This window comes from Telmatherina bonti (genome assembly GCF_933228915.1).
Source record: "Telmatherina bonti genome assembly, chromosome: 5".
Lineage (NCBI taxonomy): Eukaryota > Metazoa > Chordata > Actinopteri > Atheriniformes > Telmatherinidae > Telmatherina > Telmatherina bonti.
Window position 1 is genome coordinate 9,003,995 of NC_136623.1, and position 24,323 is coordinate 9,028,317.

Below are 24,323 nucleotides of genomic sequence, written 5' to 3' on the forward strand. Positions count from 1 at the left end.
AGTTCCTGCTAGCACGATGGCTAGCAGGCCTTGCTAGCTTAATGTAGGCAGGAATTAAGAGCTGAAATACAGCCAGCTCTCTGTCATTTCCATCATAATTAACAGCTGACGTATTGTTTCATAATTGTGAAATCGAATACAACTCACTTTTGGGTGTATTGTGGGGGAACAGTGAAACCCATGATGCAAATTTTGGCAGAAGGCTAAATTAGCATGACGCTAGTTAATTAGCACCAGCTGGTAAAGCTCATACAGAACTGTGGGGTGTGAGGATTGATGGTAAATACTGCCTTAATGTCTTCAAAGTAAACTTTCATTATGAGGGTTTCCTTCATGAAAGGAGGTGATTAAGAGAATTTGACCACATGGATGTTCCTAACTTTTCAGAGTTATGAACTTGGCAAGACATTTTCCTAGCAAAACAAACACTGTTCAAGCTTTGGTTTATTGGCTTCAGCAGTAGATTTTTACATAAACATTTTTTAACTTAAAATATTAGCCTGCAAGTTGAGGATGCTATACAGTCCCTCTGCTGTAAAATGGTGAAGATATTTTCTGAAAGAAAGACTAATTTTAACTATTTTCACAAAAAGGTTGGAGAGTAAGTTGTCTTTTCTAGCCAAAATGTGGTTAAAACCACGTGAAGGTCAAGATTTTTGACAAACTGGTGGACGAGACAGGAGTAGGTATATTTAACATAAATTTAGCCATTTTTGCAAACAAGTTGTAAAGAAAACTAAGATGCTAAATGTCATAATATACCTTAATATATTTGGTACATACATTCAAACTAAACACCAATATTTTCAGATTTGGACACTGGTTGCAAAAACAACCAATCAGTGAATAAAATAAATTAAAGTCCATATAATTGGAAATGTAAAAATGTATGCATGGAAAGAGAATATAAAGGACTCCATATACCCCTGTTTTAGCTTGAAAGAACTATTCTGTTAGCTGATCATATAGAAGAAATTATCTTTATCCCCTTGCTAAAATCACAGCTGGACTGGAGTTTCTGTGAATACAGCTGTCATTTTCAGAGTAGACATTCAGTGAAAGGCTTTAGATTAGCACCTTACTGTTACTCAGTCAAGGAAATTGCTTGAGTAGGGTTTAATTGCACTTTCTGTATACAAGACAGGCTTTTCAGCCATGCTTTGGAAAGAATGTCAAGGCCATAAAAAACCTTTCTGCAGAGTAAATTAATCAAAATATGAATTTTCTCCTGGCCTTTTGCGCCAGAAACAAAAATCATGCCAGTCCTCTAACCCACCACTTATCTATTGCTATGACGACACAGCCAGAGAGTGTTTGAGTTCATATTTAGCACTCTGCTTTTGTGGCTCTTTCATAATACAGAATACCTATTTGAATGCCGCACATTCGTGAACCATTTTCAACCAAGCAAATCCACTCTAATGGTTTTTGGGTTGTAGTTCTTCATTTTTTCTTCATCCATCTCCCCTCTCTCTCTTTCTCTCTCTCTTTTTTTATCACTTTCTTTCTGCTCAAGCACACAGGGAGCGCTTTGCAATTACCCAATAATGATGAATATATCCCATCAGACATTGCCTGCTGAACTGTAACCCCATTCCATCGCTACCAAATTGAACACTAGGAAATTTGACAGTTGACATTTTAAATTTTCATTCAGTCTAATCCATTTTATCTGCAATGCATTTCCCCCCTCTTAGTTTTCCTCTCTGCAGCAGATTGCAAGGCATCGGCCACCACCACTGATAAATTGCCATCAAAGGTTCCTGAAGTTATATCCTGCTTAACCAGATGTGTCAGTGTGCTGGCAGTATCTTAACATTTGCAGGTGACGCAGCTCTGTATGCACAATAACCTCAGTGCGGTTTCCTCTGAGCATGAACTCCTGTAGCATGACATCCTCCATGTAAAGTGTCTTCCTGACTGAGCCTTTCACTCCAGGATACTGCTGTAGGCTTTTTTCCTGTGTCTGCACACTTACAGTGCATTTTAAACAAACTCAGTCGGTTTCTCTGCTTCACCTTAAGGTTTGTGCTCAGTGTGATGATGGAAAACTACTCCTTCTGCAGCCAGAAGAGGAACAGCTGCTCCTTCATGCCATGGCAAAAATAATGAAACCACCACAGGGAGGATTCTCATTCGCCCTCTTTATCATGTCATAATAGTCGTGTTTAATAGCTGAACATCATGGCTTTGTAAAATGGTCATTAAAGTCTTAAAAATCCCAAGTGTTTCACTTTTGCTGTTTATTTTCATATCAAGAAAAGGAAAAAATGATGGAATCACACAATCCTGAGATAAAAAAAACAAACATTTTGCATCTAATTTGCATCTCTAAAACAAATGCTTGAACCTTACAAGTGTTGCACCTTACTGATTATAAGGAATTTATAGGATCTTTGGGCTGTCTGGCAAACCAAAGGAAATTATAATGAACTTCCGCCCAAAAGGAGATTGATTGTTAATAGTTTCAAACAAGTACAGGGAAAATGGGGCCGCTGAAGGGGAAAACATACAGGTAGAACAAAAACAATCACGCCTCGAAAATGGAAATGGAAATATGTGAAACAGAAACGAATTTAATGTTTACAAGCGAAATATGAGAAAACAGCTGAAGGAAATGAAGTTTACATCTAGATAAACCAAACCTAAACCTTCTTTAACATCTAAACAGGAAGGAACAAGGTCGCAGTGGGCTGAAGAGAGGCAGACTGTGGCTGATTGGATAAAAGTTATACATTTGGTTTGTTGCAGGTTCATTGGGAATAAAAATGACTGCCGGAGGAAAACAAGCAAATTTCTCTAAATGTTGATGAAATAGGGCTGATGTGATGTCAGGTAAAAGACCAGGGAGACAGAGGCCATTTTTCTACTCTCACTGCACAGAAGCGTTTATGGACATTTTTATTTGTTCCACCAATCTGAAAGACATTTATAAATTTTCAGGATAATAAAGATTTTTTCCACAGACTATTTCAGCATTTTTCTTCTGGAAACACAACTCATTGACAAGCAAACAGTTTCTTGACTAGATTAAAAACTTCTGATGAAAATGCTACACCTTTATTTATTTTATTATTGGTTCTATTTAAAGAAAGTGAAGTATTTTTTTTACTAAACGAAGAAATCCGAGCAAGTATAAATTTTGAACACCTGAATGAGAAGAAGCAGAAAGAAAGAAATCTGACATAATCTTCCCCGTCACACAAATTATTTATTAAACCAATAACTTTCTAATAGATTTAACTGATGAGAAGTATATATAAAAGAGCTTTCTTATGGATACCTCACATTTTACTCTCCATTTCATCGATACCACAGAGCAAAACGGAACCAAACTAATTATCTTATTGGATATTTTAAAAATAAAGATCAGGCAGGAAAAGCTCCGTCGGGCCAAACCGAAGCTGCTAAAGTTAGAACCTGATTAATAACAAATATTGTTTTATGTGTCTGACATTATAAAGAAATTAATTACTGTTATCATGAGATCGATTTCTTTCTATTCACAGTTGAGTGATTTAATCATTTATTTCCCCTGAAAAATGTTAAAATATTAATTTGACCGAATATGACACTTATTTGTGTCAATTAATATTAATATTATTATGTTTTGTTTTGTTTAGTTTTTTTCATTTTTACATGTTTTTTGCTGAATTTTATTGTGTAATTGTGTGGATTCTCTCATCTCCCCCATAGCTGGAACATTTTTCCTCCCTTTTGACTGCCTGGTGTTTCCTTGTTCCTCTGCTTTCAGGGAACAGAGAGAAGCTCTTTCTGGTTTCAGTCTTCTCTTTCATCCCCATCAGGAGATTTGGATTCCCCTGGGCTGGTGCTGATGTGAGCAGCTGTCTCCGCGGTGACAGATAAACCTTTGGCCGTGCTTTCAGCTGGGTAGGCTCTTCTGCCCTTTGTACTAAATCTCTGTCCCTCTTTTTTTTTTTTTTTATCATAGTCATTCTTCTTCTGTCTTCTTCGCTCGATCCAGCTGTGATTTTCTTAGATTCTTCTTTCCCCTCCCATGTTGTCTTTTTGACAGAGGCGAGTAAATAAAGTAGAGATGCAGTCCGTTTTGCCGCTGCTTATGACCTGACAGTCAGAGTTTTTCCTGTCCAGGTTCATAGAGTTGAGGGAAAAGGGGACTTTTAGTATCATTGCACGCCAAAAAAGATCTTTAAGTGTGATATAAAAACCAATAGCAGAAAAAGTGCCATGCATTTCCACTGTGAAACGTGGCCATCTGCCTCATTTTCACCTCATGATAAGAGCACTCATCTGTTTTTACATCCGTTTCTAAAAGCGCTTTTACGTCAGGAGATATTTTGGGCATCTAGTTGGAAACGTCATTGTCATTTTCTGCATGGACAATGGTGAGTGGCTGCTGTAAAACCCAGATGGGCAAAACACTCACAGACTGAATCATTGCAATGAATGATAAACAAAACGTTTTTTTTTTTCTGATTTTAGGAAAATGTAAAAGACTTAAACAAGGGGAAAAAGTTCAACAGTATGTCTTAATGTAGGCAGTACAGTTAAATTATGATATTCGTGTCACTAATTGTAAGCTGGATGTGTGTTCTCATTAAGCATAATGACTGATTTGTGGATTCTATGTCTTGATCACACCAACTGGACTGTGTTCACCTTCTGAAAAATACATTGTATTTCTGTGTTCTTCTGTTGGATGTCAACTGATGTGGCTCATTTGTTTTGGATGTTTTGAGGTTTTTATTTCATAACTCCACGTTTCTTTCCACATATAAAAACATGTTTATTTTAGAATTAAATTTTTAGTGGGTCCTGGTGGGCACAGGTGAGTTGCAAAACTTTGGGAACCCCTCTTGAAGTTCGATAGTCTCTTATTTGTCTAAGTTGATTTTACTTTTTCAATTTCAAATAATCACATCAGGTGAAGCTGCTGTTGAACACTGGTACCCTGTAAATTAGTGTTGACATGTTTCTACTGTGGTAAACTGGCGTCTAAATGATTTCCTGACAAAATGATGCAGTTATGTTGTTTATCTCAGTATAATTCCATGTCATCAATACAGGAGTCCTGTTGCGACTGCTGTATTGAACCTATTGATGAGAGTAGGGGAAGAGAAAAGTACTGGACTGGTGGCTTATGGTTTTGCGTGAATGTCGATCTATATAGAAGAATAAGCCTCAGTGATTTCTAAGCGCGTGTATTTGTGTGTGGAATCGCATGAGTGTGAGGATGTGCGTGTAGTATATGAGCTGAGAGAATATAAGACTCTCAGCCAGACTTTGTCTCAGTCGGGCTCTGAGGTAGACTATGTGCAAACAAAGCTAACTAATAAATGTCACTTTCATCCCAGCATTCAACACTGCATGATGCATTTCTGCATCCTTTATTTAAGTTACTAAAGTTAGTATGTCTACCCACGATGGGAAAATACATGTGACAGCTCAAAATGATCATACAGGATGTTTGTGAGATAAAGACCAACTTATATATGCTTTAGTACGATATACCAACCTGTATCAGATACTTATGACCAAACAGAGGGAGAATAAATATATTTTATTTCCACAAACACATGTGTAGCATATGCCAAGAAGCTGAATAAAAGACATGCAAAGCAGCAAACGGCTAGTTTGATGTTCAAACATCAAAACCAAGCAGCAACATCTCCCGGTTAAAGTGCAGCCTTTACCAAAGTGCCAAAAACTGCATTTCCCATCTCATCCACTAGGGGCTCCAAAACAGCAAATCTCCATAGACTTCCATGTTAAAAAGGTCAACTTTACAGCAGAAATAAACATGTTTACAGCCTGGTACAAAAGAAACATTTTAGGTTTAATAGGTCAGATTTACCGTCATGACAACTGTGGGGGGAAGTGAATTTTTTTCTAACTCTTCCATTTAGAAGTAATTTAATATCAAAATTCAGCATAATTAGGGGGCGTGTCCTTTTGATTGACAGGTACCAGATATCCTGCTGCAGGAAGGTAGAATGAAACACAACTGCGGTTTTTAGATGGCTAACAGAGTAACGTAGCTTTAGCCCGCCAACCTCCGTTCACTGGTTAGCTCCTGTTAGCTCCAGGTTAGCTCAGTTAGCTCTTAGCTACAGACAGGTCAGAGTTTGTTAGCTAAAGAAACAAACCAGAGAAAAAGCGGAAGTGGATAAAGTTTATACAAAAACCGGCAAATGAAAAATACCCAAAGAAGACACACAAGAAGCTGAGAACAACAAAACATTGTGGCTTTATTCTTCTTCTATGGTGTTTTAGATGGTTGTAAACAACTTTCTAGCAGTGCATTACTGCTGCCAACCAGTTTTAAGGCACAAAGGTGAACTCTGAGCTCTGCACTTCCTTCTACTGGATGAACTGACTTAACAACCATGGCACCTGAAAGACGTGTGTATGTTTAGGGGGGTAACGACATATGAAGACATTTGAAAAAGACATCTCCATTTACATATGTAATGTAGTATGAACGGGCCGTTACATAGATCCAGTTTGCTTAAGTTGTGTATTTATCAAAATCTATTCATTGTAAATATCCTCTATATGGGATTTGTTCAACCTGGTGGTTTTGTTTTTAGGATTTTGTTAGTTTAGGTGGTGAAACTGTGCTTTTCTGGTGGTTTTTTTTTTTTTTTTTTTTTTTTTTAGCTGAGTAGCTTTTAGCTGTAGCTTACATGTTTCCTCAGGAGAGAGCTTTTTGACTGCTCTAATGTCAGTTAAAAACTAAATATGACTTAACTTCAGATTAAAATGGGTTATTTTGGAAATCACTTTGCTCATATAATAGTGAATTACCTAATAAACATGGCTGTGCATTTAATTCTTTCTGCAAAAAGCCAGTTTGTGACAAGTAAATGCTGAAATCTTCCACAAACAAATATGGTGATACTGTAACCTCATCCACAGCTTTTTTTTTTTTTTCACAATTATATTTAAGTATCAGGTGACTGGAGACATGGCATGAATGGTGGGGGAGGATGAGCGAAGCCATGTTAAGCACACATCCAACGCTGATAATGACAGGGATTTTCTCAGACAACTAGCATTTTAGACTAATCTGAGCTGTCTAAGCCGAACAATGGGGATCCTGAAACGAGTTTGCAAACATTTTATTAGTTTTAGCAGCAGCTATAGACCTCATTTGCTTTGGATGCTGTCATGAAATCCTAATCTCTGTTTTCAATTTTATTATGAGCATCATTTGAGATTTAACATTCCCCTAAATAACAGAGATGCCCCAGATAAGAAGCCTGCAAACAGACTCTGTTTCATCGCAGGCTGTCGGGTGATTGACAGTAAGGATGGCACATTGTAGACTTGTGCTGCTCATCTCTGGCAAAATTACAGGAAATCTTGATAAAACAGAGAGTTTGACAAACCTAAATTAAGTAGTCAATGTGATGAATGATTCTCATACTGTACAACTACTGTAGGCAAAAGCATGAACTGAAGCTTTGTGCCAAAAATATGCAAATATTCCCAGACAACCACAAAAACAAGATAAGACATGTATTTTAGCTGCTACTTTTTCCTGCATGTTCTCTTGCGTCACCTGTAAGAATTTAAACTATATCACGGGTAAATTTTTGCTCCAACAAGGTGGTGGTTTCTCCGCAGTTTGCATGGTGTTCACTGCATTTTGCATGTTATCTCTGCCAAGGCTGTGTGTCTGTTAGCAACATGCAGCACCTGAAAGAGTAACGGATGGATTTGAAATACATTTTTAGTAAATCTCAGAAATGAGATCCAAATATCTGCTTGGATTCAGGAATTTTCTTTTAATCTTATAAAGTCATCCGTATCACAGATACACACAGTTTCAGAGTGATTTGGCATGTTTTTATGATAAAAACTTTGCTCAAAATCTGTTGTCTTCTGTCCCATAATAGTACATTAATGGTAACATATTCCATGGTCATAAATGGTAAATCCTCCCTCACCTTGCCTTCCCTCTTAAAAAATAAATTGTTTGCTTCCTTTTTTTAAAGGCCAAATAAAGACATTGTGTTTAAAAAAAAATTGAGTTTTCTTTCTATTTTTTTATGATTCGGACCTTAAAGGGTTAAAAAGATCCTTTACTTTGGGGAATTGGGAGTAATATTTTCATTAGAGTTTCAAACTAAAAGATAATGCCCACAGTCACTGTAATGCATAAATACAGCACTGAATAATTAATAATTTATTAATTATTTGTTAATAATGCATGAAAACTGGAAATAAACAGATGAAAAAGTTATTGAATATATAATTGATTTAATCATTTTATTTCTTGTAGAAGTATAAATAATTTTGTTAGTAATTAATTAATCTTTTCCTGGACGGTCTTCAAGCTGCGGTCGCTGCGGCGCATCATGAAAACTCTGTTTTATCCGAGCAAACGGTGAGAATGTTACCTTTGTTTATTTTGTTCTGATGTTAAAGCTGCTGCTAAAATGACCTTCTTTATTTTTTCTCTTTTAATTTATTCATGTATTTTCTTTAGAACAGTAACAAATAGGAATAACCATCAAGCATACAAATAAACGCTGCTGCCAAAAGTCTTTCGACTGCTTCTGCAGGGATCTTTTTTATTTAGGATCCATTTATTGTGACTTATGGAGCAGAACAACCAATCAGATGTCACGATCTGTTGATGAGTCACACAGTTCACTGTAAATCAATAAACAATGAAAATGGTGGGATATATTCACTTTAACATGAATTTAATAAGTTCAAATAGCTAAAAAACAGAATTTATTTTTTTTTAAAATTTATTTAAATTTTTAACTAATAACCTATTTATGCAACTAATTCTACATTTGATTAATTATTGCTTAAAGACACATTTAATTAATTTTTCATTTTTTCATTTATTTATTTAATGTGTTTATTTCCAATTTCAATGAATTAATGATGCATCCAGTGAATCATTCAGTGATGCATTAATGTATATTATTGGTGCAATTTTCTCCCTTCATACATTTCTCATCTAATTTCTTTTGTTTTTTTTCTTATTTGTTTGCAGAATAAAACACTGATTTCCCTCCATTGTGAGCATCTCGTTAGTTTTCCTTACATGCTCGCTGTGCTTGCAACAGACCCATCAGGGCACAGATGTTCTGATGATTGCACTCCTTAGTCTTGGTTCCTTGTAATATCGGTTTTCTGCAGTTCTTGTACTGTCGCTCCGGGTGAACGGGTTGGCTAAATGACTGAAATGTCAGCGTGGAACAGTTGCAGTGGTTTTGTTTTTCTGCTCAGCAGTGAAGAGGCTGCAGGAACGGCGACACAGCAATCAGGAATGTGGCTTCAGCTGTGAGGAATCTGATTGCTCTGAATTCGATTACGCGAAGGGAACATCAGTAAGTCAGATTTATCCAGAACAATATCACAAGCACGCTCACGCCAAACTAAATGTGCAGCCTGTGACTGCAGCCTGTGACTGCAGCCTGTGACGCTTCCCAACCAGCCGAAGGTGAGGAGAAAGCTTCAGGAGACTCCTGCCCTGCAACAGGGTTTCAGAAGCAGACCTTGGTGTTTGCTGGTGAATCAGAACCAGACAGATCTGCATCTTATGAGGCTTTAGCTGCTGGACGTGACCTGTGTACCTCCGCTGCCATACGAAAAGCTTCTCTTCAAACTTTTACAGCTTTGTTGTATTTTATTTGAACAGACTTTGCTGTTTGAGGCGTGAATATGCAGCTCAGGTTGCACGACCTTGATCCTGTCAAATCCGTTCAAAATGCATGAATGATTTTTCTCAATGTGTCCACAGACAGTGATATTAGAGAGAAAACATCAACCTTCATGCCCTTCAACACCACTGGAGCTGCTTCCTGCACCAAAAGAAGGGTACAGCCACTCCCATGGTCCACAGGAAAACAAAGAGGGGGAGGTTTGCTTGTGCTGTGGATTGGAGGGCAGATACAAAGACGGTGATGACTTTGGTCCATGCAGCTGGTTTTGGCTGGAACGCTGACAGAATGAAAGGACCACATGCTGACTCGTCAAACAGATGTGATGATGATGATGCCGTGTCGGTGGAGTGACACAGAAAGGCTGTCTAACCTCCGCTGCTGCTTTGATGATGTGCTAATGAAAATCCTTCTGTTTGCGTATCTCCCAAAGACAACAGTAATATCTGATATATAAAACATTAGCTCGGAGCACAATCATTATGCAGATGCTAATGTCAGACACCAGCCAGGCAGCGTAGCATTTCTGTACCATTTACAATCTGATTCCCACTGAGTCTTCCTCTGCATAATGACCCCAATTAAGGTACATTAGTAATCTCTACATGCTTTAAGTGACTATAATGGCTTCATTATTTTGTGCTAGCAAAGGTCTTATTCCCAGGAGAGCAGCTGAGACCCTTGAAAGATGCTTGCCTTAAAGCCAGGCCTCTGCCTTTGTTCAGTGAAACACGTCATCTTAATGAGGCCCATCTCCCTTCAGTTGTCACCTTTTGCTGTCAGATAACACTGAGGCTTCAAGCTAACTTGTTGAATTAAGCAGGATATTTGTCTTTAATTTCTCTTTTTAAAAAGAAATGTGCCCACATTTATTTGTTTACGCAGTCAGCTGATTGAAGTAAAGAAAGACAAAGTGCTTTCACTCCTCGCTCCACTTAGACACAAACACGTTGAATGGGCAAAAACGCTTTCTGCAGCTCTCACCCGTCGTTAGGTCGGACCAGTATGGCCCGGTAGAGCTGGTGCTGCGGGCTGTTGGACTCCGGACCGCAGGGATAGATGAAGGGGTGAATGGCTGCCAGGACGAAGCCCTGCTGGTAGAGCTCCTGCAGCTGATCTGGCAGCTGTCGCACCGACGAGAGACGCAGCGTCGAGGTTCCACCTGAGACAAACAAGCAAGAGGACACAACGTGTCAGGATGGAGCATTTCAGTCTGGGTTTTTATAAACCCATTCCACTGATTATTTTACATCAGCTCTGTGTTTGGATTAAAGACTTCTGATGCTGATGAATAATTAACATGATCTGGTTGTCAAGCAGGACGACCAGCTGATTGTTTTTCTGTTTTTTTTCATCAAAATTTCCTGCTTCTTTGTTAGTTGTTTCTGCCTAAATTCATTATTCAGATTTGTTTATTCCAAACAAATGATGTTTCACCAAAACAATCACTGCTCTTGCAAGAGATTTCTGTTCCCAGGAAGAAAGACACAACAAAGTTAGGCTGAATTTCCAGCAGAGATTCTAAATAAAAACCCATCTGCTGGGCTTTCTGCTGATATCCTGTAAATGTGAAGGAGATCTTCTTGTTTTTGCCTGTAAACAAACCTGATTAAGGTTAACAGGAAATAAGAGGGAGCTCATGAAACATCTTAGGATCAGTAAGACTGGGACTCCAAAGGAAACTAAAAAAAAAAAAAAAGAGAGGAATGCTACATTAATGTTGCGTTAGCTTTTAGCTAATAGGTGTTGTAGCAACCTGTTCCTCTGAATTCATCCAGAATCAGCTGACAGACTCCGTCGTATTCAAGATAATTTAGTCGACAAAAATCTGCTCTGAAAAGACGACAACTTTCCCAACAAAGTGCCAGATTTTCTCCTTTTCTTTAAGTAGAACTTTACAAACCAGCGTCGCTCAGAGTGTCTTTTTAGCACAACGTTTAGCGGCTGCAGGTCAACAAAATCTATTTTTGGAGACGTGAAGAGCTGCATTGCACATGACTTAGCTTACCTGTTTACACAATGTTTTAAGGATCATTTGGCTAACATGTAAGCTTTATGGATCTCTGTTACATGTCAAAGCTTCTGTCTTAGCCATATTTAGGCCCTTTCTCTCACCCACATGAATAATATAAAACTCTTTTATAGTAAATCTTATTTAAATGCTCCAGTAGCTCAAAGAGTGAAGCAGAAAGAAAGATCTGAAGTGTAAAACCGCAGGTGAACCATGTAGCTGCATCGGATGGGAGAGATTAGAAAGATTTTTTTACAGCACTTCTTTGATTTCTGTGTGATTTCCCTCTCTTGCTCCAACTGTAGCTCCTCAGAGCTGTCAGTAGGCTCCAGTCCAGCATCGCTCATTCATTCCTGATGACACTCTGCAGCATAACAGAGAGACGTTCAGATACCAAGACTGATTCGAGTGTCATTCCCAGTTAGATCTGGCAATTAGCTTTCCAGTCCGTTCCCTCAATCTGTGCGTAATTCAAGTGCATGACAATCAAATCAGATTTGATAGCTCAGGCTCAGCATCACTGCAGTTCCCCTCCAAGTTCTCAGCTCAACTTGATATCCAAATGGAGCAGACACAGCTCTGACAGTAATGAGCTGAAGTGAGAGGCTAGTGGTTATAACAGAACTAAAGCAATGGATGTGGCTAAAAGCACCTTCTCAGCATTATTCACTCCCAGCAGACCCACCCCCATCCCCTCCAGGGATGAAAACTGGCAGCAGACGATGGCCTCGTTTAGGGAGCAACCAGCTGTGCTGCAGCGAACCTCACACAGCTTCTGTCAGGCAACATCAGCCAGTCACGATGTATGCTAATGAGTGTGGGAAGGGAGAGTGCTTCAGGTTCAGGAGATGCAAGCAATTAGATCCCAACGTGGGGCTTGATGTTGGGAAGGAGGTGAGGGTGGGCAGGAAAGATGGATGAGGAACCAACAAGGAGGTCAAAACAGAGAGAAACAAGTCAGACAGGGAGGGTGGGGGGCGGTGACACCCCTGACCAGATGCATGATGTGCGCTGTATGTGGTAACATTTACTGCACACCAAACAGCTGGGGCACACGGGAGAGCGCCAAGACAAAGAGCTGGATGAGACACGGGAGAGGACGGTGCAGGGGCGGGGGGACAAGAGACTGGAGACGAGGGTTGGGGAGGAAGAGAAGGTCTGGTTGTCTCTACAAGCTGTCACGAGACGCGGGAAATGCTGCAATGGCTAATTAGAGTCAATGAGGCTGTACGGAGGGAAAGGCTCAGAAGCATGGGAAAAATCTGTCTGTCAGAGTTCAGCGGGAGGTCAGAGTGGGTGGACCAGACAGGCCAGTCCAACCTGTGGGCTTCTTGCTGTCTGTGTGTGTGTGCGTGTGTGTGTGTGTAGGATCTCTCAGGTAATGCTACATAGATTTAAACTAAATCTAAATATAAAGAAGTTTACTTTTTTTCAGTTTCAAAGCAATGAAAATACATTAGAATATTAATGTTAATTTCCAAAAGGAAATGAACAGAAAATATCACCAACTCCAACATTTCCCACCTCAGTGTTTCCCTGAACATGTGACTGGTGATGTATATAATGCATGTCCTTCCTCGGTCTGTATTGTTCCTTTTCCCACAGTGAAACACGAGGGAGGAAGTCGTTCCTCATTTCATCTGCTGATCTCCATGCTATCACACGTCTGATGTTATAGTCTTGTTAATGGATGTGCGCGCTTGCAAAGCAGATCCGTTCTCAGGCATTTATTGCACTTGACCGGTGCGAACCCAACTTTCTGGCTTGCAAAGTCCTTCATGAGCAATATATGGATTGCTGTTTTTAGGAGCTTAGTGAGCGATTTTACTTGCTGCTTAGCAAAACACAGCATCCAGTTTCACAACTTGGACACTGCTCTGCAGGTTTTAGGTGTTTCCCTGCTTCAGGACACCGGATTCAGATGAATGGATCTTCTCGACAGCCTTTCCTCAAGGTCTCCACAAATCTAGAAGAGACCCATGAATTTGACACCCAAGCCATGCCAAGACAGTGGACCCTGAGAACCAGTTAAAGAACTCTAAACTGGGAGACGCAATGCAAAAAAGAATCCAACAGAAATGAGGAACTCCAGCAACAAAACAAGACAATGCAGTTCATAATCTGGCAGAAGGTCTTCAGGGATGCAGACGGGCTTAACGTGCTTTCAAGCCTTTAAAATGGTTCCCAAAGCAGTCCTTAAATACTGGCTAGTAGCCGGTTTAGCGTTTAAACTTTCCAAGAGCTGATTTGCTTTTCTGTACACCAGTGTGCTTCATCATTGTTTGAATCTCTCTCTGGGACAGGTCAGTAAGGAGCCACATAACGTTCCTTTTCCGGAGTTGCAGTGTTTATCATTTCCCCATAAAGCCTTTATGTCTGCAGGCTGCATTTATGAACACGTCTACAAACAGTTACTGTTTATGAACTTCATTTGCAGCCCTATACCAGCTTTTCTAAATGCCAACAACTACAGTGGGATCTCTAAATGCCATCATAATCATTTCACATGTATGAACCTGAGTGCGGTCATGACTGCTGACCTTTGCAGTATTTCAGCTGATATTTCCTGACAGTGACTGCTAAAATAACTGGATTAATCTGAGAGGAACAAGGATCTCATTGGCTCTTAATGCTGATGGTGGTTCTTTTTTAAATTAGTTTTTCTTTTAGACACAACACTCAGAGATTTGTAGTTGGTCTGGTTCATCTCTAATCAGTGGTTCTTCCCAAGCTGGAATGTCCATGTGGGGCTCTGAATGGTTCCTTTTGGCCAGCAGATATGGGCCCCATATGGGTTTTGTTTCCACTTTTCCTCATCTGTGTTTGCCCTTATGGGTTTTAAGTTGGTTCTGACAGGTTTCATCTAGGGCCTGACTTGGTGGGTAGCACTTGAGCCCCATGTTGTCCCCATATCCCAGCCAGCATGTCAGTGTGGGGTCCATGAGGGTCAACTTTAGGCAATGTGGGTACACATGGACATGGGCTTAAACTGAGAAAATTTTGCACGTGGTTCCACTTACATAGACCCCATATGTGAAGATCAATAGGGATGTAAGTGGGCATTGGGGAGCCCATGTGGTCTAGCTAAAAGGGTCTCAGCTGAAACACAGTCGGAACCAACATGAAACCCATACAAGCAAACACAGGCGAGACCAATGTGAACAAACCTACATGGGACCATATCTGCAGCCCAAACTGAACCCTTTTGGGCACCACATAGGGATGCTGGCTGGGTAATTTTTCATCACCAAACGTTTGGTTGTGTTTTCGTACCAGTTTTCCCAGCTAAAGTACAGACATAATTGTATCAAATAAGTGGGAAATCTTAATAAGTTTAGAAATCTTGTACGATTGTGGATAAAAAGCATGCGTGAGACTAACAAGGTGTTTACAAGCCTTTTACCAGTGGAACCAACCCTGCTTGTTTTCCTGCAGTTTCATCAGCCCAGTATGTCAATACCATTTCATACTGAGCCAGAAACATAAATTGGCCCTTGTCTAGGATAAAATGAAGCATTGCGTTGCTAGATGTGACAGCTAACCTGCTTAGCAGCGCTGCGTATTACCATATGATGTTTCTGCATCACAATATGCTTTCCATTTTCCCTTCAAACCTTTCTGAGCTCATCTCTTCTGTGAGCTCTGATTTTTCAGCGTTTGTTATCATATAAACAAGCTCATTTGCATTGGATCACTTTTTCTCTTCACACCTTGCATCTCCTCTGGAAGACAGTTCCCACTGAAACCGTGTGACACTGCAGTCTGTAGCACAATGATACAGTGTGTTTTCAGCACGCCACGCTACGTCATCGAGTCTGAAGCGACATCTGAGGCAAACGGTACATGTGCCAATCAGGAGGCAGCTCCAGCGCAGTGGATACAGAGCTGATTCAGTCCAAATGCTTCCCTCCAGGGTACAAATCCAGGGTTTCATTGTGAAACCACTAAAGCGGAAGAAGACAAAAATCATATGCTGTTCTCTGAGGGCAAACGAGTTCTTTGGCTAAAAATACTCCACCAAATTTCTCAATCACGCTCTATCCTCCTGCACCACAATGCAGGAGCTTTAGAAGTTAAACAGCATGGAGGAATTAACACAAAGAAATAGGCCGCCGCCGCGAACCGGCAGCATTCCCCCACTAGCTCATCTTGCCTGCTTTCCTTCACCACCGCCTGCCTTTAGAAATATAATTAATCCTTCAGTGATCTGTGACTTTGTTTTCTCTTCATGTTGGTGCAACATGAACACACTGTCCTCTCCCCAGAGGGATGCGCACAAGGTTCACGAGGTGAAAGATATGTGGAAATGTAACTGACTTTTCCTGCTCTCTGATCTCCTTCGTCGAGATGAGTAAATAAGGAATGGTTTCAATTAGGAGGGAACACAGCCGCTGGCAACGTCTTAAGTTGGCTTTAATCACTGTGTGAGCTGCTAATAATCTCATCCAGAGGCCCTTAAATACACAGGCTCTACATTTATTTATCAGCCCCGATTTTATTTATCGTCCTGTCCCCAGAGCAAAGTTTTGCTTGGTGAAGCATTTGTCTGAATCTCTTGCTGTTGTAAAGATGTTTGCTCTTCCCTAAAATCATGTTAACCAAGGAGAATCGCTTTGTTTGTGCAGATGAGTATAAATTAGCTGCTGTATAACTGCTCTGTGCGGACGTCTGTGTTTTGTTGTGCAAATGTTTGCGCCGTTCTGACGGAGTCTCTGGTCAATCAGACAACCGGTCTGCTAAATCTTACATGTCAAACTGGCAGCCAGTTACGTCTCTCTGTCTTTCTGGTTCACCCTGGAAGAAAATTCTCACACACATCAACAGAAAAGAGCCCGAAACTCACATAACAAATCTCTACGTGACAAATAATGAGAGAAAAAAAGGGAAAAAAAAAAAAAAAGGATGGGCTTCTGGCTGACAACCAACAAATTGGTTTTCTGGAGAATTGTGTTGCTGGAAAACCATCAAACTGACGCTGCTGTGAAACACAGAGAGGCAAAGCTGGGAGAATTTTATGAGTGTATGAGGAGGGGGAGGGGGGAGGTGAGGTTGTCTTACTGATGAGATGAGGCAAAATTGTTTACTTATTGTTTTTGTGGTGGATGACGGATAAGAGGTGAGATTTTGTTGGCTGCTTGTGTGGAAGGACGTGACATCCGGCTGGCAGACGTTACAGGATTCTTCTGGATGCAGAGACCACACCTGAGGATAAAAGTCACATCACACAAGAGCTTGCTCTTCTGATCTTAGTGTGTGTGCACCACACACTCACCATATCAGGTTCTAAGCACATCAAACATGACTTCACTGTAAACAAACATGGCAGACAAACAGGAAGAAGGTTGTTTAAAGCTTCTTCCTTTCTGAGAAAATGCACAAAAAGAAAAAGGATTATGGCTGTAGTCATGTAGGCAGTGGGAATGTGGGATGCATACCAGTTAGAGGTGAGTAAAGTTAGCTTGGGGAGCAGGTCTGTGCATGTTCAGCTCATATCTGGAGACAAAACTAGAGCCATTTAAAGAAAAATCCCAAACATCCCGTACTTTCTTAAAACTGATGATTATATTTGTGAACCTCATTCTGAAAATAAGACTGACTGAGCGACAGTGTAAAATGAGGGGAAATCGTGGTTGAAAAGAACGGACACCCAAGTGAAACTTTCTGAAACAGCGTGAACATCTGTGATTTAGCCCACAGCACAATCACGTCCAAACCCAATGAAACCGTGAGAGAAAAGGAAACTCAAATCCAAAAATAATAACCAGAACTGCAAAAGCAGGAATAGATGAACTTCTTCTGCGTCCTCTGAGTGATTCCACCGCCACACATCCAAAACCCGGACACGCTTGGTGGCCATTACTGAACAAACAGTCATACGTCTTGGTTTTGAAAAACTTCTCAGAGATGATGAATAAATATGTCCTTTTAGGCCAAAAGATTTCCCAACCTAAACAGATGTCAATGCTTTGCGACTAAGTGATCAGTAGAAGGAGTCAGTCTCCATGACAGCCTATTGAAATTATTGCATGTGCAGATTTCTCTGTTTTTATTGTTTAAGTTCCATTACAGGCGCATGAATAACCTGAAAGTGGCTACCTCTGCACCACTTACTCTGATAGGTTTAAATACCTGAAAATGATTCATCATGAACCTCTTAGAAAAAGAGTCTACTTAACAGTGTTTAAGCATCTGGATCGCAGTGCCTCTTCACTGTTTCTTGGTGGCATTTTGGAGCAAACTGATTGAAAATTGATTTTACATTTCAGCAAAGAAAAGGTCTGATAGAGGAAACAGCAACCCAGAGAGCACAGACACATCCACGATTCTGAAGGCTTATCAGATGCAAAACACCACAGCAACACCAGACTTCAGAGATGTGCTTTGCTAACCTCGGTTTGAGGGTGAAGGGTAAAAACGTAAACATGATGATCTCATCAAAGCTGTTTTAAAACTAGCTTCCCTTGTGGCTAAAATTCACACAGATGTAAATCTCGGTAAACCATCTGACAAGCTCGGCACAGCTCTGCTGTGCATGCAGAAGCCACCTTTATAAGCTCTGGTGTTAGTTTTTATGTTTATGTGGCTGGTGTGTAATGATATAAACACACAGCAACGTGTCATGGATAAAACATTGAGAACAACAGTTTTCTTCTTAATATTTAAGGCTTAATTCTCCTTCGCTGAAGGACTCATTGAACACTTGCTGCAGAAGACGGATGGAGGGACAGTTTGGTGTAGTTTGGTCCGTTTTCAGGAGGCGGGTACCACAATACGGAGCAGTACCACTGGAAACTGCAGGGGCAGTGTTGAGTTGTATGGATGACACGCAACCAGCGAAAGGAACAAACCAGAGAAGAAGAAGAAAAACAGGAAGAAGATTAAGCAGAAACTGCTAAATTAAAAGCACCGAAAAAGATGCAGAAGCTCAGAATAGCCGAAACACTGTGGTTTTATTCATTTCTGATGTTTTTGAAAGGTTTTTAACAATTTTTTAGCGATGCATTACCAGTACCAACTGGTGTCCAGTAGGGAATGAACTCTAAACTCATCACTGCCCTTAGTGGATGAACTGACTCAACAACCGCGGCAAGATAATGGAAGTATAAGAGCAATGGAAAATGACAAGATATGTATGTAAGGGAGCATAAAAGGCCTGTAGGGTGCATTCACACCAGGATAGTCTGCTCAGGTGGGGGAGGGGCTGAAATGAATTGGACCTTTTAAATACCAAATTTCACATTCGCAGCTACTGATGTTTGACATGGTACAGTTGTTTGCAAAATGAAAGCCATATTTCTAAAATTTTGACAAAACACAGCTGTTTCCACTGCGTAATGTTAGCACATCTGTGGTGATTATTTCACAGTCTTGTCTGGGGAACCAGCAATGTGACAGCTTTTCAAAGTCCTTCTCCATCATTTCTCTTTCTAATTCCTGGTAAAATTCTGCATTTCATCATTGTTTGCTGTCAAAGATGGTGGTTTTATATCTATAGAAGAGGTGTAAATGCAACGAAAGTGGTTCCATTATAATTATGTGATCCACTTCTGTATCGACATGTCTGAAAAACCACCTCATGAAAGTTTTGGCATTATTTGAGAGTTTTGTTTTAAATGTTTCCATCACCAGTTTTATTTCAATAATAAGGTTTTACACAATTCTAGTTGTGATGGAAAAGACAGCTACAGACTCTGCATACTGAGGCATAACGTCAAAAAATGAACCTAAAACGAGCGAGCAGAGTAGAGAGATCCTTCAACTAAAACCCAAATTTCATTCATCAACTAGTAAGTGACAAAAGGATCCCAGTTGCAGAAAGTTGATCTGATCGTCGACAGTCTGGTAAATCTTTCATATCCAGGAGATTTTTTCAGTGAGAAAATAATCTATTCTAAACACATTAACTTCTTGTTTTTAACCTGTAATCAGTGACATGCTGGCCCTGATGGTTTGCTACCCTGACAGCTTGTTTTAGTTAGCTGCTAAAGTCTTTATTGGTAAAAGCCCAGCTCATTTTAGGAATTGTTTAAGGTCAGGGTAATGAGAGAATCCTTAATACTTCCAAGGAAATCTTAAGGACGACGCTTAAAGAAGCTTGTGCAGCTGGTTTTACATCAGAAAATCCGTAACCCACAAGGAAAATTATGTAATTGCACCCGCACTCTTACTGCATCTTACCATCAAAACCAGCCAGAGCAGCAGAAGTTAAACAACTGACCCAGAAAGCGAAGGAAGACAGCGTGCACACAAGTTAAGCTGCGTCAGCTCCGACTCGGGGTCACTCCTAGAATCAACCTGCTTAGTGCAGATATTTGGTCCCAGGAGGAGCGAGTGGATGAGGTGGGACGTCGGGCTGCAGTCAGAGACTGCCGTGCACACATCCCTGCAGAGACCTGGTTCTGTCACAGCTCAGTGGGTGGGCAGGTCTCTAGAAGTCAGTGAGATTAAACCAAACCTCGCATCTTGGGAAACAATTACGCAGCATACTTTTAATTACCAGCAGCGCCTGTCTGTGTGACTGATTACACCTAAACAGTCGCTGTCTTTTAATCCCTACAGAGACGACGATACAAGCTGATATCTGCAACTTTAGTCTTGTAATTTCACAGCAGTTTAAGTGACTCTTTGCAGCTGACTGTTGTAATAAATATGGAAGAAGTGCAAATAAATAAACAAGTCTGTTTGCTTAGTTAAACTCGAAACTGAACAAGTGAAGCTCGAGCAGGGAGCACAGTGTCTGTACGCCGTGCATGCTCAGTCAACGTTCTGCGGATGATTCTTAGTCTCCATGAATAATAAAAGAAGAAGGGAGAAAAAATCCCTCAACTTTGAATTGAATCCTTGACTCTGACACTGGCTCACTTCCCCTCATAAACCCATCTGCCATGTAAGCACCTCTGAGCTGCAGCCGGCCGCATTTCCATCACTCAACACATTTAAAAATAAATGAGTAAATATGAAATTAATAAGCTGAAAGATTGGAGTGCTGAGGCTCTGCACACACAGGCGCCGTGCACCGCCTCTGGGAGAAATGCTTCGACCGCATTTGCATGGGGGGAGAAAATAGCCCGGCATATATTATCCACCCACTGCAAGCGATTTCTGATTCTGCTGCTCCTATCTGCTGCATCTCTCATCTGACGACGGCGACTCGTCTCCTCATGATTAGAGAATTGTTTGTTTCTTATAATACTAATACTTCAATTAGCAGCTGATGGGTTTATGCTGGTGTAGAGGACAGTGTTTTTATCTTCTTTCAGATGGGAAGAAGTTGATGAAACTGTTGCCACAACAGTTGGGAGTAAATTTATGTCTGGTATGGCAACAGCATGACTTTAAGTCCCCACCAACACAGGCTAAGTCGCGACCTGCAGCTCAAAATAATTAACATTTAATTGTTTTTTCACCTTTTGCACGAACTTTTAAGTTCAAATCAAAAATGTGACACATGTTCAAATTTTCCATTTTTAAGCAGTTTGCACTAAAAGGTATAAATTATTTTACTGTCACTGAATTAAAGTGTAAAATCAGAAGCAAGCTTGTTCACAGAGGAGCATAAAGTCAAATGTTCCTTTTGCAAGTGAGTTTAGACTAAAACAGATAGATAAGGAAAGGGGAATACTCATTGTTCCTCTATGCTACTGATATATATCCAGTAAGAAGGCAGCCACAGAGCATATCTGATGGTAAATGGTTGGCAAATGTTTTCCAACTTGGCATTAAATTCTCAAATAAGTCCAGAATTAAGATTTTCACTTCCCTCCACTGTAACATTTATGTTTGGACTGGGAAACGGGGCTTTTCTGGCTTGCTATGTAAAAGCGTCTTGGTTTACCATCACATACAGGTGCCAAGTTCGCCCCCGTCATTTCCATGGTGACTGCTGACTTAGCCAAGACGATGTTAGCGCTAACTGTGCATGCAGGACTTGTTAAAGGAAAGTTATTGGCCCCCAAGGACCCGATGGGAGGGTTGTTGTGGACCAGACCCAGCTGAACCTTAAACTTGTTGGACCACTTTGAGAATGAGGTGGTTTCTGTTCAACTGCAAGAAAGTTTTCATTTTTCATCTGCAAACCACAGATTTAATATGGGTTCCATCGAGGATCAAATGAGGGAGAAGATGGACTTTAAATGTGGGAGATGATGTGAGAACACCATTTTAAGGTTTTACTACCCTTAACCATGGAACTGAAATGGCGAAACCTAACCTAGAGGTGTATAAACTCAACCTAATCAAATTTAAGCAAAATTACAAGACTGAAACAGGGTTCATGATGTCCTTGTTTTGTCCTTGTCCTTCCATCCATCCATCCATCCATCCATCCTCTTATCCATCCCCCAATCCATCCATCCATCCATCCATCCATCTTCTACCACTCATCATCATCCAAGGTCGGGTTGTGGAGGCAGCAGCTCAAGCAAGGAAGCTTCAACTTCCTTCTCCCCCAACTAGCCGAGAGATTAACTCTAGCTGTGTGTCATTACCTGTTCTTGAAAAATAAAAGTGATATCTGTAAGTAACAAACAACAACTGAGGTTTTCTCCCTCATTTTATTTTCCAAAACTCAAATTTCCTGTTGTTTGTTCCATACTGCGCCATTTTTACCGGAAATTACAGGAGGTCATAACCTCCAACATCACGTCCAGGGACACGTAAATGCGAAAAAAAATCTTTCGATTACACATTTGTGATATATTTCCATAACAAAACGTCTGAAAAACCTCTTCATGAAAGCGTAAGAACTCTTTAGAGATATTTGAAACTTTTTCCAAAATGTCGGTGTTTCCATTAACGTTTTTTTTTTTTGTTGCGATATTTAGTTTTTACGCAATTTTAGGTGTAACGGAAACACCTAATGGTCGTAACAGCATTTACAGAAGTCAAACACTTTCACATTCATACACCAGCGATGCCGACGCTGGTGGTTGAAATATCTTCCCCAAGGACGAGGATGAAGCAGGGTACGCACCAGCAACCTTCTGGATATTGTTTTTAAAACTTCACAACATTACAGAAGAATCTATCTACTAAATCTGAGTCAAGCGCAGTAACGATCAGACCTTTTGTGGCAGTCTGGCAACTCACCACTGTGTTGCATTAACCCGACTTCATTCAAAAAAACTCATGTTTCTACATTTTTGCACCAGACTCTCCTCATGCACCCGTTTTCTCATACAGATATGGGTCCCTACATGTCCATGGGGCTTTGTCCACATGCTGAAGTGCAAGACAAACACAGAACTCCAACACTAGATAATAAAATTCATCAGACATCCACCCAACACTGATCTGATCTCCCTCCAAAAGCCTTAATAGAAGCTATTCGACATGAATAAGCTATAATTGGCCCTTTGGAACTGAAGCCACCACCCGCCCATTCTCTCTGAGAAGTAGTCATATCGTTATTCAGTGTCCAATTAAAATGGCCTTAGTCTCTTCAGGAGCTCTGTACTCCTGTGAGGACCACCTGCAGAACCCTCGCTCAGTCCCAGCAGCCCGCCTTGAGTCATTAGCCTTCACACAAGCTTAAAATGGAAATGCCAGTAACTCCTCTGAAAGCCGCCTCCTTTATGTCTCCTCAGCTTGGATTTCTCTCACCCCTCTGCCACCGGAGTTTCTCTGCACATTTAGCCTATTTTTCTGCCTCTGCTCTCAGCAGGGAATCTGCCCCACTCTCCATCTTTCTCGCCTGTCTTGCTTTTGCAGCTTCATTCTCCACCCCAGCCCCCATAGAACAAGGGTAAAAAAGAAAAACTCCATCCATTCCCCACTGTGATGAGAAGAGCAAAATCTTTGAAGGGTCTCGTCTGCTCTTAACCTCTTTCTCTGGCTTTTTATGAGCGAGTCGATTTTCTGTATTTTCTCTCATCTCTTGTCCTTTCTGTCAAGTCATGGGTTCAAACCGGGCCAAAGCATCAGCGTGATGCTGAAATGAAGAGCCTGGTGGGGGAGTAGGAGGGTCACCGGCTCAACTGGTCTGACACTACCTATAGACTATTGTTTTCTCGTGTGTTTTTTTTTTTTTAAACCAGAAGACAAAACAGTCTTTGTATTATAATAAATGATTAAATAGCTGCAATAAAAATAATACAGATTAATAGGTTATGCCAACTTCTGCTCTAATAAAAACTATCAAGTATGTAATTATTGGAATTATTTTAACACTTTAAATGCAAATTTAATTACATGATGTCACAGTTTTTGTGAAAATAAATCCCACTTGCACTAATAGTTGTTTTCCATACATTGCATATGTGGCAGATGGCTGCCTGTCCTTGAGCCGGGTTCTGCCGGAGGTTTTCTTCCTGTTAAAAGGGAGTTTTTTCCTTCCCACTGTTGCCAGTGTGCTTGTTTAGGATGGGAGATTGAGTTGGACCCAACTCAATCTGTTGGTTTCCTTATATAGGCTGTTATGAATTGGCTTTCACTATGTTTTCTTCTCTGTCTGTAAAGCATCTTGAGACGGCATTGCCGTGATTTGACGCTATATAAATAAAGTTGAATTGAATTGAATGTGTAATTGTTTTTCCTTTTTCAATCTTTAATTACTAATAATTGTAAAAACATTGATTTTGATCTTAAGTCTATCCATCCTGCAGACATGCATTATGAGGACAATTATTTTCAAGATCACAACAGTG

General features: G+C 40.4%; 1 protein-coding gene across 1 annotated transcript in view; it reads right to left on the reverse strand.

Annotated features, from left to right (window-relative positions):
• rftn1b (raftlin, lipid raft linker 1b) overlaps positions 1 to 24,323 on the reverse strand; it is a gene marked incomplete at its 5' end in the record, with an annotated part of 156,991 nt that overhangs the window by 96,922 nt on the left and 35,746 nt on the right. Inside the window, one exon of the mRNA XM_079241438.1 lies at positions 10,653 to 10,830. Coding sequence (XP_079097564.1) covers positions 10,653 to 10,830 — 178 coding nt within the window. The remainder of the gene's footprint in view (positions 1 to 10,652; positions 10,831 to 24,323) is intronic.